At 42.2% G+C, this 15,035-nt stretch overlaps 2 protein-coding genes across 5 annotated transcripts in view; both read right to left on the bottom strand.

Moving 5' to 3' along the window:
- The window catches only part of cyp51 (cytochrome P450, family 51), a 29,546-nt gene extending 25,656 nt beyond the window's left edge, over positions 1-3,890 (bottom strand). Inside the window, exons 1-2 of the mRNA XM_080210175.1 lie at positions 3,570-3,890; positions 759-857 (exon numbers count right to left, since the gene is read on the bottom strand). Coding sequence (XP_080066301.1) covers positions 759-857; positions 3,570-3,725 — 255 coding nt within the window. The 5' untranslated portion in view covers positions 3,726-3,890. The remainder of the gene's footprint in view (positions 1-758; positions 858-3,569) is intronic.
- Positions 3,891-13,931: 10,041 nt separating this feature from the next.
- krit1 (KRIT1 ankyrin repeat containing) overlaps positions 13,932-15,035 on the bottom strand; it is a 51,581-nt gene continuing 50,477 nt past the window's right edge. For all 4 annotated transcript variants that reach the window (XM_080210154.1, XM_080210136.1, XM_080210162.1 and 1 more), the window contains 2 exons: positions 14,733-14,849; positions 13,932-14,340 (listed from right to left, as the gene is read on the bottom strand). In XM_080210154.1, the coding sequence (XP_080066280.1) occupies positions 14,251-14,340; positions 14,733-14,849 (207 nt within the window). In that variant the 3' untranslated portion in view covers positions 13,932-14,250. The remainder of the gene's footprint in view (positions 14,341-14,732; positions 14,850-15,035) is intronic.

Genomic DNA, 15,035 nt, shown 5'->3' with positions numbered 1-15,035 from the left:
GAGAATGAAGGAAGATGGAATCCACCCTAAAGAAGATGCCCAAGACCAAGAGTGCCATGAGAGCAGGGATCAACCTCTGACCTGATCTTGAGACAGTAAGATGTCTCACAACACCAGGTTGAAGTCCAACAGTAAACCTGTTGGACTTTAACCTGATGTTGCGAGACTTCTCACTGTGTTTACCCCAGTTCAACGCCGGCATCTTAACTTTCTGATCTTGAGAAACAGAATGGTCCTCCAAAATCTGCTTACATTGTAACCAGAAATTCATTTGCATATATCTGTATTTAAATGTGCCAAATCAAACCCTGAATCAGCAAAGATTTCAGAGCAACAGCTGGTCATTGTAGCCACTTTATGGATCAAAAATGTTTAGAGTTGCAGTAGTAGAAGTAGACCAAGATTACTCAGAGACTACCAAAAGCCTTGAATGCCAAAATGACCAGTTTCCAGCAATTCATCATCACACAGCAGCAAAAACACAAGTACCTATTATGTCACATTAGCACCATGAATGAAACAGTTTTTAAAAAATGTTTTGATTGTGATTATAGGCATCCTTGTGGAATTAATTCAAATCAATAAAAAATGTCAAATTCATTAAATTTGAATTACTGATATTATGCCTTTTTTTTCATGTCAAAATGGCAACCACCTACACCAACACCAGTATTTCCCACTTTACATTCGGCATATAAGCTTTTGGAGAGATTTTTTTGAGGCTTTAAGGTAGACGTACTCAACTAATTAGCACTGACCTTGCAGTATGCATTTTCTAAAAATTCAATTGGACTTCTTCCAAAAGCAATTGCGTGTCCAAGGAATGGAATACTGGAATGAATATAAGGTGGGTATTTCTAGAGAAAAAATGTTTCATATAAAGAACATATTAAAAAAAATTAGTGGATTCAAAGACATACACAGAAGTTAGAACACGAAACACTTCATTTACTCCAGTCCATGTTTGTGCTTATCTTCATGTGAGCACCCAGTTTTGATCATATTTCCTCACCATGTTCCTTCATCCACCTATCCAATTTTACCTTTAATACCAGCATCATTTCTCAACCACTAAATTTCACATCCTGACAATTCTGGGTAAATATTATCTCCCACCCTATTTTTCAGAATATGTGCATTTAATCTCTATTAAGGCCACTCACCAACAATCTACCCAGTTCTATCCTTTCATCATACAAACAAATCCTAACAGGTCGCCCCATAACCGGCTTGCTTTGAATACTTCCCCCAACTCCAACAGTCAGCATCAGTATTTTCTCCCCTATTTTGTTAATGCTCTGTTCCTCCCCACTACACGTACATAACCCCCTCCCACGAGGATCCCATAGGGCCTGCCCCTGGCACAGGTTGGCACTGCCAAGTTGGCATGGTGCCAATCTGTACAAGGGGACAATGCTAGGAAGCAGTGGCGGGGCAATGTCCGGGCATGTTGCTCTTCCCTGGTGGCTATACTCACCTTTGGGCTCCAGGAGGAATCCCCTGACAGGTTCATGTCTGGGTGAACCTGTTGTAAACCACAATGATGTGATGTCACATTAGCGATGTTTGAAAATATGGTGATGGGAAATCATATGGCGGAGGGTTGGTTAATAATATTCAAATGTATTAAAATGAATCAAATCAAGTTTTTGTATGTCGCTGGTGAAGGCAGCCTAAACTGGAAATCACAATCTCGCTAGTGAGATTCGCAACTTCTGGGTTTCACCGGATCTTGAGCCCCCACCACCAATCCTTCTGACACAGTGTCCAGGATCAAGATTGCCCCATAATCTACTATGTTGCCCCATCCATCATGTTATCCAGGGAAATCATTCTGAAGGCCTGGCAAGAGCAATCAACCTCTTTGAAATCCAGTGGCATTTATTTTTATTCAGATGCATAATTATTTCATCCTTAATTATAAAATTTTCCCCATCATAAACTCTCAATACTTAGATTATCTTTCCTACTGAAAAAAAATTACTACACTGGCCACTGTTCATACAGACAATCCTATAATCTATAAGGCTGCCACAATTTCCTCCCTCAACACCCTTCAGGAATCGTTTCCTTGCCTTGTCTTTAGTAAACCTAAAAACAAATCTCTGACATTTTCTTGATGCCGGCACTGTGAATAGTCTGTGGAGTTCTCTTCCCCGACAAAGAACTCAAGAATTATTGGGGAAATGGACAGGAAAGTACAGACTCCAAAGACTGAATAGCTTGCTCCTGGTCCTAATTCTTGCATCCTTATGTTATGCCTGAGTAAGGGGTCATCAAATTTTCTAGAGTAGCAAATATTTGCAGCAACATTTTAATCTGCTGTTTATTATGATTGGTTCACAGACAGTTTTTTTTGAAGTTTCATTTTGATACATTGATTTAATTCATTTGCATATCAGTATTGATACAAGTGCATAGAGTTCTCTCTGAACAACACTGTGGCAAAAGGATCCTTTATTTCAGTAGTTTTAGTACAAAATAATTTGAACGGTGTGGAAAAGAGACATGTTGCTGATTCTTTTTGTCCTGCACTGTCGGGACAAATGCAAGAATGTCAAATTTCAAACCATCACGACAATACCGCATGGTAAAAGGGTGTTATGGGTTGGCATGTCAACTGATCGGCTGAGACATTGTCCTGGAGAAAGCAACGAGAATTATTGACTTCCAGGTTGATCAAAAGAAAATATAAAGTTTGAATATATTCCTTGTGTTTCCAGAGGGGAATCTCTGGGTGTGAGCTGATTGCTTGTAGCCAGCATCAATAAACAATATTACAAGTTTGATTAATTCTCATTGTTTTAGTGTAGCTATTAACACACTCAGGACACTTCAGCAAGCTCTGCCCAATTGCAGAATCACATCAAACAGTTTTGTTTTGGGTTCTGCAAACTCTGGTTGGCAGATTACAGAGAGTAGAACAAGCAAGGGAAGAACATGCTGTTTGATTTGATCATTCAATCACGAGGTATCACCTATGATACCTAACAATGCACCAGCACTGAAACCCGTATACGAGATTGCTCAATTGTATAATTGGAATACATCTTTTTGGACTGACAGCAGCAACTTATTAGGGAAAAACTGTACTTGTAAAGCCACTGCTTGGCAGCAGTATGAACCAGCTTCCTTAAATTTTTGTTCACATTTTTGCCTGTTCAGGGTAATTTGAGGTAGACCTGACACTTTTCAAGTCCCAACGTAGTGACCTTGCAATTTTATCAGAGGCAAATAGCAAAACAGTGGTCCTGCACCCTAGAACTATTTTGTCAGACTGTGGGCAACAATAGTACTCCAGCAGATCAATGTGTTGCAGTTAAACCTGACTGAAATCTTTGCATCACTATAACTATTCCTTGCCGAACTAATTCAAACACGCATTCAAAATAAACATTTCGAGATATTTTTCACAAAAAGAGTCATGAATCACTGAAATTCTGAGAGTTTTAAACCACGAGCAAACTAACAAGGGTGAAAGAGGAGATGCGTCAAGAAAAACAGCATAATTTTTTCATGCCTATTAATAATCCAGTAGGAACATTTCCAAAACTCAATTTCACACATACCACATCCTTCTGATTTTCAACCTGCTTTAAAGTCATTTTGGAGAAATACGCCACACTCAAGATAAAAGCTGAAGTGACCAGCACTGTAGATGTCAAACTGCCTTCCACCACCCTCTCCAGCAGAGAGGTGCCAGCCTCCAGCAACAGCAGCAGCATCCTGCACCGACAGCCCTCCCCGGCTCTAGGGAAGCTCTGGAGGTTGTGACTGAGCTATGTACCCTGCCGGAGCAACCAGGCTAGCGGCTGGCTGCTGTTTGTCTGGAGCAGAGTACCAGCTGGATGCAGCTTTCGGCAGTACAATACCAACCGCAGCCTCCTCACACACCAATGGGCTGCTCACACTGACTGCTACATCAAACTGGCTACACACAGCGCGCCGCCTCCCATTGGCTACTCGCTGCTCTACCCATGTCTGACTATATGATGTCACAAGGAGAGGCGTGGCTCCATTCGAGCTGGCCGCTCCCACCCCATCAACATTGACATTCTCCCCTGCTGCTCACCCCATCAACATGGACATTCCCCCCTCCTGCTAACCCCCACTCCATCAAGATGGACATTCCCTCTTTCTGCTCACCCCCATCCCACCAGCATACACATTCCCCCTCCTGCTCACCCTCAATCCATTAGCACTGACATTCCTCCCTCCTGCTCACCTCCTTCCCACCAGTATAGACATTGTCTCCTTCTGCTCACCTCTACCCCATCAGCATATACATTCCTCCCTCCTCTCACCCCTACCCTACCAGCTGTGGTGTATGGGGTGTCAGGGAGGGATAGTACTTTTAGGGCGGCTTGTCCATTTTTGGTCCCCACCTGGCACTCAGCTCTCATCTGTGGCTCCCTGCGACAGCGGCCACACTCCGGGCAACGGCTTCGGCAAGCTGGCTAAATCAGGTGAGGGTAGTCGACAGGTCTCAACCCACGGTGAGATAGGGAGATGTCTATCCCAGCATGAGAAGACAGACTCCGGTGGATTGAGCAGACAAGACCAACGGAAGGTCCAACGGTCAAGAAGGTAGTCTTTGCAAGCGTCGTGGAACGCGAAGAGCAAGACAAGACGTCCTGATCGTCCACTGCAATGACTCCCACCTCCAGCCGTCTCAACTCTTGTCTTGCCACTGGATCCAGATGGGAATTGAGAAGAGAGAGTGAGGCTGATGCTATGCAACTCTCCCTCACTTGAATCCAAATCAAGTGCTAGTCTCAACGTCATCATCATCGTCCTGTTTTGAAGTCCTGTGGCATTGGGTAAGCGACGAAGCAGCAGGTGTGGATACACTGGGAGCTGTAGTCATGGTCCTGCACACAGGCGGCTCAGGTCTATTGGTCATGTGCAGGAGGAAACTCTCCTGCACACACTGTACAAAAAGTGCCCATCCTAACTATTCAACCTATAAAGGTTCCAATCAATAGTTGGAAAGTTAAAGTCACCCATGATAACTACCCTGTGACCTCCACCCTTATTCAAATAATAACAATCACCGTTAAGAAGAAAGTAACTACAACTGAAATGTTATTACCATTCACACTGGCAGGATTTTCCCATGCCACCGCAGTGAGCAGAGATTTGGCTGGCTGCCAAATTTTCCAACCATGCTGCAGGGGGAGTGTGACATGAACAGCAGGTAAGATTGCTCCCTGCAACTCCCGTCATCATGAGACATTGCCATACAGTGACATTACATCCAACATAGCACTGCCCAATCAAGAAGTGAGATCCTGATGGGACCAGATTCCCATAGAGGCTACCCATGGGGCCGTACAATGTACTCCTCTGGAGGAGCAGGACTGGGGAGACGGGGGCCTCCTTGAGCCCACGGCCCGTACCTGAGATTAGCAGATCCAATGTAGTAGATGCATTAGTTATAATTTTCCAAAAATCCTTGGATTCTGGAGAAGCACTAGAGGACTGGAAAACTGTCAAAGTGACACCCCTATTCAAAAAGGGGAGAGGTAAACAAAAAAGCAGGCCAATTAGTCTTACATCGATTGTTGGAAAAATGTTGGAATTAATTAAAAAGGAAGTAATAGCAACATATCATAATCTAGTCAAGCAAAGTCAGCATGACTTCATGAAAGAGAAATCCTGTCTGATTAATTTATTAGAATTTTTCAAGGAAGAGTCAATCAGAATGGACAGAGGGGAACCAGTAGATGGACTTCCAGTATTTGAACTTCCAGAAAGGTATCTGACAAGATACCCACAAAAGATTAAGCCATAAGAGCCCATGGAATTGGAGATAATATAATGGCATGGATAGACGATTGGTTAATGGGCAGGACACAGCGAGTGGGGATAAGGGGTTCTTTTACAGATTGGTAACCTGTAACCAGTGGGGGTTCCACAGGAGTCAGTGCCGGGACCACAACTGTCAACAACGTATATTAATGATTTGGAGGAAGGAAGCGAATGTACTGAACCGAAATTTGCAGATGTCACAAAAATAGGTGGAAGGGCAAGTTGCAAGAGGGATACAAACAGTTTATTACAAAGAAATATTGAAAGGTTAAGTGATTGGACAAAAAGCTGGCAAATGGAGTATAATGTGGGAAAATATGAAATTGTTCATTTTGGTTTGAGTCTGTAATGCACTGTCTGGAAGCGTGGTGGGGCAGGTTCGATTGACGCATTCAGGAGGGTATTAACTGATTATTTCAATAGGAACAATATGCAGGTTATGGGGTAAAAGCAGGAGGTTTGCACTAAGCCATGATGCTTGTTGGAGAGCAGGTGTAGACAAGATGAGCCAAATGGTCTTCTGCGCCATGACAATTCTGTGATTATGTGAAACATTGGCAGGAAAAATGGTAAAAGAACAGTGAGCCATTTTCAAAAAGAGATAATTCGGGCACAGTCAAGGTATATTCTCAGAGGAGAAAGTTTTTTTTAATATAAGTTTATTTATTGGTCACAAGTAAGGTTTACATTAACAGTGCAATGAAGTTACTGTGAAATTCCCCTAGTCACTGCACCTAACCAGCACATCTTTCAGAATGTGAAAGGAAACCAGAGGACCCGGAGGAAATCCATGCAGACACAGGGAGAACACATAAACTCCACACAAACAGTGACCCAAGCCAGGAATTGAACCAGGGTCTCTGGCACTGTGAAGCAGCAGTGCTAACCACTGTGCTACTGTGCCACCCCGGACAGTACTTTGCTTTAACACTCGTCAGTTAATGGGGCTTGTATCTTATTCAGCATCGTGAGATTCATTTCAAAGTAATCTGAGGTAGGTCTTTGTGACTGATCAGACTCACCTGCTCCCGAATGTTTTCTCTTGTTACTGATCCATACAATTTCAGCCTCTCCCCCTTACTAGCCCATCCTCTTGCTGCCAGTTCTCCAACTCACCCTCAAGGAGGGTCCTGGGTCCAGATCCAATTTGAAGTTTCAGTGTTGGGAAAGTGTAGGTCCCAACAATTCACTAGCAGCTGTTATAATCAAATTTTTTTTTTAATGCATACAATAGAATGGAAAACCAGAAATTAGTTTACTTGCAATTTCACTTCTTCTCCCAAATGGAGGAAGATTTCTAGTGGTGTTCCACAGGATTCAGTTTTGTGACCCTTGTTTTTGCTGATAACTGTTAATGATTCTTAGATCTTGGTATACAGGGTGCAATTTAACATTTTCAAAACGATAAAAAAAACTTGAAAGCATTATAAGTTTGAGGAGGATAACATAGAACTTCCGTTGGACAAAGTGCTGGAATGGGCAGGCAGGCGGCAGATAAAATTCAGCTGGAAGTGATTCATTTTGGTAGGAAAAACAGAGACGATATAGAATAAAGGGCATGACACTAAAGTGGGGACAGGAGTAGAGGGACTTGGGTGTATGTACATATGCATAGGTCATTGGAAGTGGTAGGACAGATTGAGAGCACAGTTAATAAAGGCATGGTAACCTAGGCTTTATTATTAAGGAGTTTATGCTAAATTTGTATTAAAAAACTGGTTTAGCCTCAACTGAATTATCATGTCTAGTCCTGGGCACTGCACTTTAATAGATGTGAAGTCATTATAAAGAGGGCAGACAAAGATCCTAAAAAGGTTAGAAGGTTGAGGAGCTTCATCACAGAATCCCTACATGCAGGAGGAGGCCATTCAGCCCATCAAGTCTGCACTGAACACAATCCCACCCAGGCCCTATTCCTGTAACCCCTCACATTTACCCTGCTAGTCCCTCTGACACAAGGGTCAATTTAGCACAGCCAATCAAACTAACTTTTCATCTTTGGGCTGTGGGAGGAAACCGCAGCACATGGAGGAAACCTATGCAGACAAGGGTAGAATGTGCAAACTCCACACAATGACCCAAGCTGGGAATCGAATCCAGGAACCTGGCACTGTGAGGGAGCAGTGTTAATCAATATGCACCATTTTTAAGCAGTTATGTGGATAGACTGGAAATGTTGGAACTATTTTCCTTAGAGATGGTTGAGAGGAGATTTGATAGAGATATTCAAAATCAGGAGGGCTCTCAACAGAGTAGGTAGGGATAAACTGTTCCCACTGGTGGCAGGATCAAGAACAAGAGAGCACAAATTTAAGGTAATGGGCAAAAGAAACAACAGAAACGTGAAAAACTTTTTCACACAGCAAGTGGTTACATCTGAACTGCACTGCCTGAGATAGTGGTGGAGGCAAATTCAATTGAGGTGTTCAAGAATGAGTTGATTATCTGAAAAGCAAGAATGTGCAGGGTTATGGGGGAAAATGGGGAATGGCACTAGATGCATTGTTCACTCAGTACTGATGCAACTAGGGGTGCTGGCCTATCCAACAATGCACATATCCCATAAATCAATAAAAAAAGGAACAAAGCTAAAATCATTGAGTACTAAGAGGATGATGGCAATTATTAATAGAAGTAGTGATGGTAAAGATAATGGATGAGGTGAAAATTGGGGTGAATAGAAACGTTGGATAAGTCACATGGTCCAGTTGACTTGCATCATAGGTTCCTAAAAGAAGTGGGATAAAAATAACAACAGTGCTTGCTGTAATTTTCCAACCTTTTCTATATATGGACAAAGTGTCAGAGGGTTAGAAAGTGGCAGATGGGGTTTAATACAGTGAAGTATGGGGTGATGCATCTGGAAGCCCCCCCTCCCTGGGTCATCTTGCAGAGCTCCTCCTGAATGAAACAGGGAAAGTAATCACATCTTGAGCAGATCTATTGTCTGTTCAACTGTGGCCCAGGTCAAGCTGTGACAGGCACTGTACTGTTTCTCAGCTTCAGTGGAAGGCTTTTTCACTGGCTGACCTTCTGGTCAGTAGCCGTGTCTTGAGAGAGTACTCCCATTCACTGAGATTTCATCCATGGAGGCATGCAAGAACCTTGAAAAACTGGTAGCTGGCAGCGCCAGAACATATATGGATCATGACTGCTCCTCAGGAAATAAGTACACACTGACAGGATGCGTTTCTGGTGGTCACGCACCAGCTGCACATTTATGGAGTATAAGCCCTTCTTGTTGTTAAAGGCTAATGAAGGATGCCCAGATGAGTGCGATCTATTACACCCTAACACACATGGAAAGTCTGCACATGCAGAAATAACTGAAAACAGACACATCTCTCAACCTGGCTACCAAGGTCAATCTGAAATTGTGCATGCTCTCCAGCCCTCTCAGTGTGCTGGTCACTTCTCTGATGTTGCAGTGTGGTTATCAGGGATATCTTGTGCACGTGGAAGTTGGTTTAACTCAGTTGGCTGGACAGCTGATTCTTGATGCAAAGCATCAGCGTGGCTTCCTGTACTGGCTGAGATTATTCATGAGGGCCCCACCTTTTCAACCTTGCCCCTTGTCTGAGGTGTGGTGACTCTCAGTTAAAATCATCACCTGTTAGCTCTCCCCTGAAAGGGAAGAGCAGCCCGTGGTCATCTGGGACTATGAAAACTTTATTTTTATTTGTACATGTCTCCGGTGAATCCTCAGAAACAGCTGAAGGTGTAACAATTCAGTGCTGTGATCATTTTTGGTGCCATTGGCATCAGGTGCACACCCAGTCTCATTTGCACATGGTCAGTAACAGACTCCCTGAGAGGCGCCGTTTTCTTTAGCAGTGAAACTCCCGATAACTGTAGGTAACTCATGTGACTGCTCAAGACTCTGGTGTGCAACATGAGCTGTCTTGGAACTCTCTTCTGGTGCAGAATGCCCAGCACCCTTTACTTCCCTTGCCACTTTAGCAAAGGTAGCTCTGTGACCTGGTGCACTAATCCTCTGCTCTTCTCCTCCACTGCTTATGAGTATGCAGACTTGATGGGCCCAACCTTCAGATGATAACCCCCTCCACTGGCTTCTGTTATCCCTCAGTTTCACAGAGCAGTTGCTCCTCAACAGCTCTATCCCTCACTTTCTCAGAACTGCCTCTCTTGTTGACCCTGTATATTCATGACTGCTTAAACTAGGCATACAGCAGGGGCTTTACTCTTCCTGGTGGATTTGGAACACCAATGAGCTGCTTTTTCCCCTATTAACTGGAGAAGATGCATTGATGATTGAGATCTGCCAGCAGCATTCAAAAAGGAACGAAGCATAGTTATTCAAGGGAGATAGCAGCCGTCTGAAGTCTCATGGGGGATGGAGGAAGGATGCTAAATGTTGAAGCCCTGTGAATCAAGGGCAATAGACAGAAGGTCAAGGGTAATGTGTTGCAATTCTACTGTACCAGGGCAAGTCAAGGGTGAACAACACCCTTAACCAGTTATTGTTATGAGGTTTTTGATACACTTTTGCCACTAGAAAATTTTGCCCGTTAATCAAAATTCTTCAGAATTTACTTACTTCAATCAGATCATCGCTTATTCTTCTAAACGCTAGTCTACGCATCATAGGAAATCCTTCAGTCCAGGAATATATCTGATACAGCTTCATTACTCTCGCTTGAAGGTACGTTATCCTCCCTTATATAAAGGAGCTAAAACTGCACACCATGGGGGTGATTCTCCCCAAAAAATTCTGAATGTCGAATTCAAGTAAAAACTGGAGTAAACCCTGCTGGCTTCTCAAAATGCAGAGTGCACGAGCATGAATCAAGCAAAAATTCAGTGGCCCCCTAGAGAGGCTGGCAGCATAGCACTGAATGGGTCACTGCACATGCGCCGATATCAGTGCATGCGCTGTAGCCCAAACTGCTGCTGCCCCCCCCGCCCCCCCACTGATTGCTGGTTAGCCCAGCAAACCCCCCCCCATTGCTGGCCGAAATAAAAGCCCCTCCCCAGGGCCCAACTGCTGGTGCGTCAAACGTGTCCAGGCCATTCTCAATCACCCCCCCCCCCAAAATTTCCCTCAATCGCATGCCCAGCTCCGATCATTGTCACTGATCATAGATTTACCAGGATGTTGCCTGGTATGGAGGGCATTAGCTATGAAGAGAGATTGGAGAAACTTGATTTGGTCCCACTGGAGCAACGGAGGTTGAGGGGAGACCTGATAGAAGTCTACAAGATGAGAGACATGGACAGAGTGGATAGTCAGAAGCCTTTTCCCAGGGTAGAAGAGTCAATTACTAGGGAGCATAGGTTTAAGGTGCAAGGGGCAAGTTTTAAAAGAGATGTACGATTTTTTTACAGAGTGGTGAGTGCCTGGAACTTGTTGCCAGGGGAGGTAGTGGAAGTGATATGGTAGTGATTTTTAAGGGATGTTTTGACAAGTACACGAATGAGATGGGAATAGAGAGATATGGTCCCCGGAAGCATAAGGGTTTTTAGTTAAGTCAGGCAGCATGGTCAGTGCAGGCTTGGAGAGTCGAAGGGCCTGTTCCTGTGCTGTAATTTTCTTTGTTCTTTAATCCCAGTGTGGAGTAGTAGTGGAACCCCCCAGCTCCCACTGATCTTCCCCAGCGGCCTGGGGAGTGGGGGAGCAGAAATTTCAGTCCAATTAAAATGCTAGTTTAAATGATTTATTCAGCCCTATGCCAATTTAGGGCATGGAACTGACAGTGCTGGAAATTGGCTAGCAGAGACAGGTGGAGGCCATGGCATCCAGCAGGAAGCCTGAAAAATGGCATCTGCTTGAGTCTCCCAGACCGCTGCATTACAAAAGCACACACACACACACACACACACACACACACACACACACACTCACTCTTCAGGTGTGGCAACTTCCTGAATCAATCATTGTAGTAATACTTCTTTAATACACCAATACTTTTGAAACCAATACTTTTGAAACATACCATTTTTGCCTTCTAATTGCTTGCTGTACCTGCATGCTACCTGTGATTCACGTACAAAGGCACCCAGCTCCTCCTGATGAGGAGGCCTGTGAATTTTTTTCTCAACTTCCTGATAGTAACCCAGTGAAATTCCAGGATATCCATCCAACATTGGAACTCCTACTGGAACAACACAAAAGTAAAATACTGTGGAAACTGGTAATTTGAAATAAAAACAGAAAATGCATGAAATACTCAAAAATAGGGCAATCTGCAGCTGTAGAAAGACAAAACAGTTAACGTTTAAGGTCTGTAACTTAGAACTACTGTAGTTTAAAAATGACCAACTGTACTCCACAGATGATATGTGAATGGTTTTACTTAAAATTATACACTTTCTACACTTGACCCTGCAAGTACTGAAGACAGTCATTTTATAATTCCCAACAGCTACTCAATGTTTTGCAGAAGATATTTGAACAATGAATTTACAATACCCTTGTTAAAAATGTATGAAATACAGAAACACACATCTCCAATTTTTATTTACTTCCTATATATCCAGTGTGAAAGGAAGGAGGGTCCACTAATTTGCAAGTGGAAATGTATTGCAGGAAGCTGCCAAACTGCATATATTCAACCAGCTGAGTAGCAACGAGTAATATTTGTTTAGTATAATCCACAGGCTAAAATCTTCCATCCTCATTTCCAGCCGCATTTTTTAGTGCCGCTGGAAGTGAATGGAGTTTGGCTGGTGCGGCTCATTCTCCATACTTGCTCACCAACAGGTCTTGCCACAGAGAATTCCACGCAGTGATAACTGTACAATGCAGTTATATTATAGTATCATAGAAGCATGGCATCATAGAAACATACAATGCAGAAGGAGGCCCATCGGATCTGCACTGACCACAATCCCAACCTGGTCCTTTTCCCATATATTTGCCTTAGCTAGTCTCCCTGACATTAAGGGGCAATTTAGCATGGCCAATCCACCTAACCCACACATCTTTGGATCTTTTGTTCAGCAGTCTGTAGTTTGACTGACAGAGTAAGAAGTCTCACAGCACCAGGTCAAAATCCAACAGGTTTATTTAGAAGCAAATGGCTTTTGCTACCAAATAAACCTGTTGGACTTTAACCTGGTGCTGTGAGACTTCTTACTGTGTTTACCCCAGTCCAATGCCAGCATCTCCACGTTTTGACTGACAGATTGGACAGGTCATGGGAAATGATGATAGTCGGGAGCACCCAGAGGAAACCCATGCAAACACAGAACGTGCAAGCTCCACACAGACAGTGAGCTAACCAGGAATTGAACCCAGGTCACTGGCGCTATGAGGCAGCAGTGTTGCCCTAAATATATACACCTAAAAACCTCATGTATATACCTAAATACATGAAAGAAAATATTTCTACTTCATGTTGACGAAGTAAGTTCCTTATTACCTTATGTAACTTATGCATTCAAAAATAGGTCATTTGGTTAGATAAACTTGCTGTACCATGTTGTCAGCTATGTGAACTCCATCTCTTCAATACTGATTCTCCATCTTTACTTCAATCCACTTAATACTCTTATCTGCCAGATAAGCGTTCATTTATTTTTTGACACCTCAATTGCTTTGATTCTGTAGAAGTTCAGGAATTTAAAACGCTGCTAAGTACAATTCAAGTCAAGTATAGACACCAAAAACAAAGACTCAAAATGCCTTGTTCTGGCAACTACTGAAGGAGAACTTCCTAAAAGGGAAGAATGTTACTGTATTACCGTAGAAATTCCCTTCATAATTTAAACAACTCAATCAGATCATATCTCAACTTCCTCATATTCAGAAAATAATTTAAATTTACAAACGTTCTTATCAGAACCAGTAGAGCGTTCCCATAATGAGGTACCCAAAACTAAAACACTATTTCAAATGAGTTCTGACCAACACATTGTACAACTGCAGTAGTCCCATTGCTTTAATGCTCTATCTTTTGAGAAGAATCTCTTTTGCTTTTTGATTGCTTGTTTTTTTTTTACCCATTATTAAGTTAGCTCAAAATCACGTTGTATCTGGTCAATACTTTATTCACTTACACACCCCTGTGCTTTGGCATTTAGATGGCGTTGCAATCTGTTATTTGCCAAAATAGCAAAACAATTTTACATCATTAATGCGTTAAAAATGCAAAACAACCAAAATTACAAAGGTGCTCTTTTAATTTATAGCAAAAAATAAATGGATACATTATAATGCTTTTCTAAAATGTTTTATAAAATGTACTGAACAGCACAGCTATCACAGTGATGCGTAATCCAAGGTGAGATTTTCCTCTTCTAAGAAGAGAAAATTAAATCAGGCAATGAAAGTAAGGTATACATGATTCTTCAATATCATACAAATATACAACAGAAGCCACTCTGATTCACAAAGAGTGGCATTTCTTCTTGGCTCCTTAATATTCCAAAGTCAACATAAAGTTCCGGTCAAGATATAGATCTCCTGTTTTTTAATGGTTACCCATAACCATGTCTCTCTGTCAAATTTCTTTCATTTACACTCAGTTGGCCACTTAATTTCATCAATAATTTCACAATCAGTCCAGCCTGTAGAATGGAGGTAGAAATAAATGTTACCAAAAGGTGGGTACAATAAAACAACTGCAAAACTCTCAGGGTCTATATTATCCTTCTGCTTTACATAATGAAATATGTAACTGTCTATTTCAAAAATTTGAAATTTTTGAAATTCAATTAACCTAATTGAAGGATTTTTAATCAAAAGAAAATACAATTTAAAAAAAAAATCAGTTCCATTACTATGTCACAGTTGAATCAACTTGTAATTAGTTATACTGACCACGTTAACTTTCTTTACACAAGGATGCTAAATTCCAAGAAAAAGATCCTCATACGTACACAGTATTTAAACTCCTAACTGTATCTGAAAATTAGAAAGGTTCATCTTTAAATCAGTGCCATTGAGAATAATGTCTTACCTGCTTTGTGTGCACTACAAGGCTCATTTTATTTTCCAGACTGTGAATTTGGAAGTAGGCATCTGCTTCACCCAACTGCCACATGAGGGAGCCATATTTCAGGCTAATTAGCAAAGCCTGGCAAAGATTGAGATGCAGCAAGAAAAGAAATAACATTACAACTAATTGCATTTGCAGTTCTGGAAATACATACGTCAGAGCTACCAAAAGTCAAGAATGTCTATCTGAAATAGCCAATGGGGATGTATTTGGGCACCAACATATGGTGCTGGAAAGACAGATGGAGTAGGTTTTTTCAACCAC

The sequence above is a fragment of the Carcharhinus amblyrhynchos genome, chromosome 2, assembly GCF_965287045.1.
Source record: "Carcharhinus amblyrhynchos chromosome 2, sCarAmb.v2.hapA, whole genome shotgun sequence".
In the NCBI taxonomy this organism is placed as follows: Eukaryota; Metazoa; Chordata; class Chondrichthyes; order Carcharhiniformes; family Carcharhinidae; genus Carcharhinus; species Carcharhinus amblyrhynchos.
The sequence above is the reverse complement of the archived record's forward strand: the minus strand, read 5'-3'. Positions and strand labels throughout refer to the sequence as shown.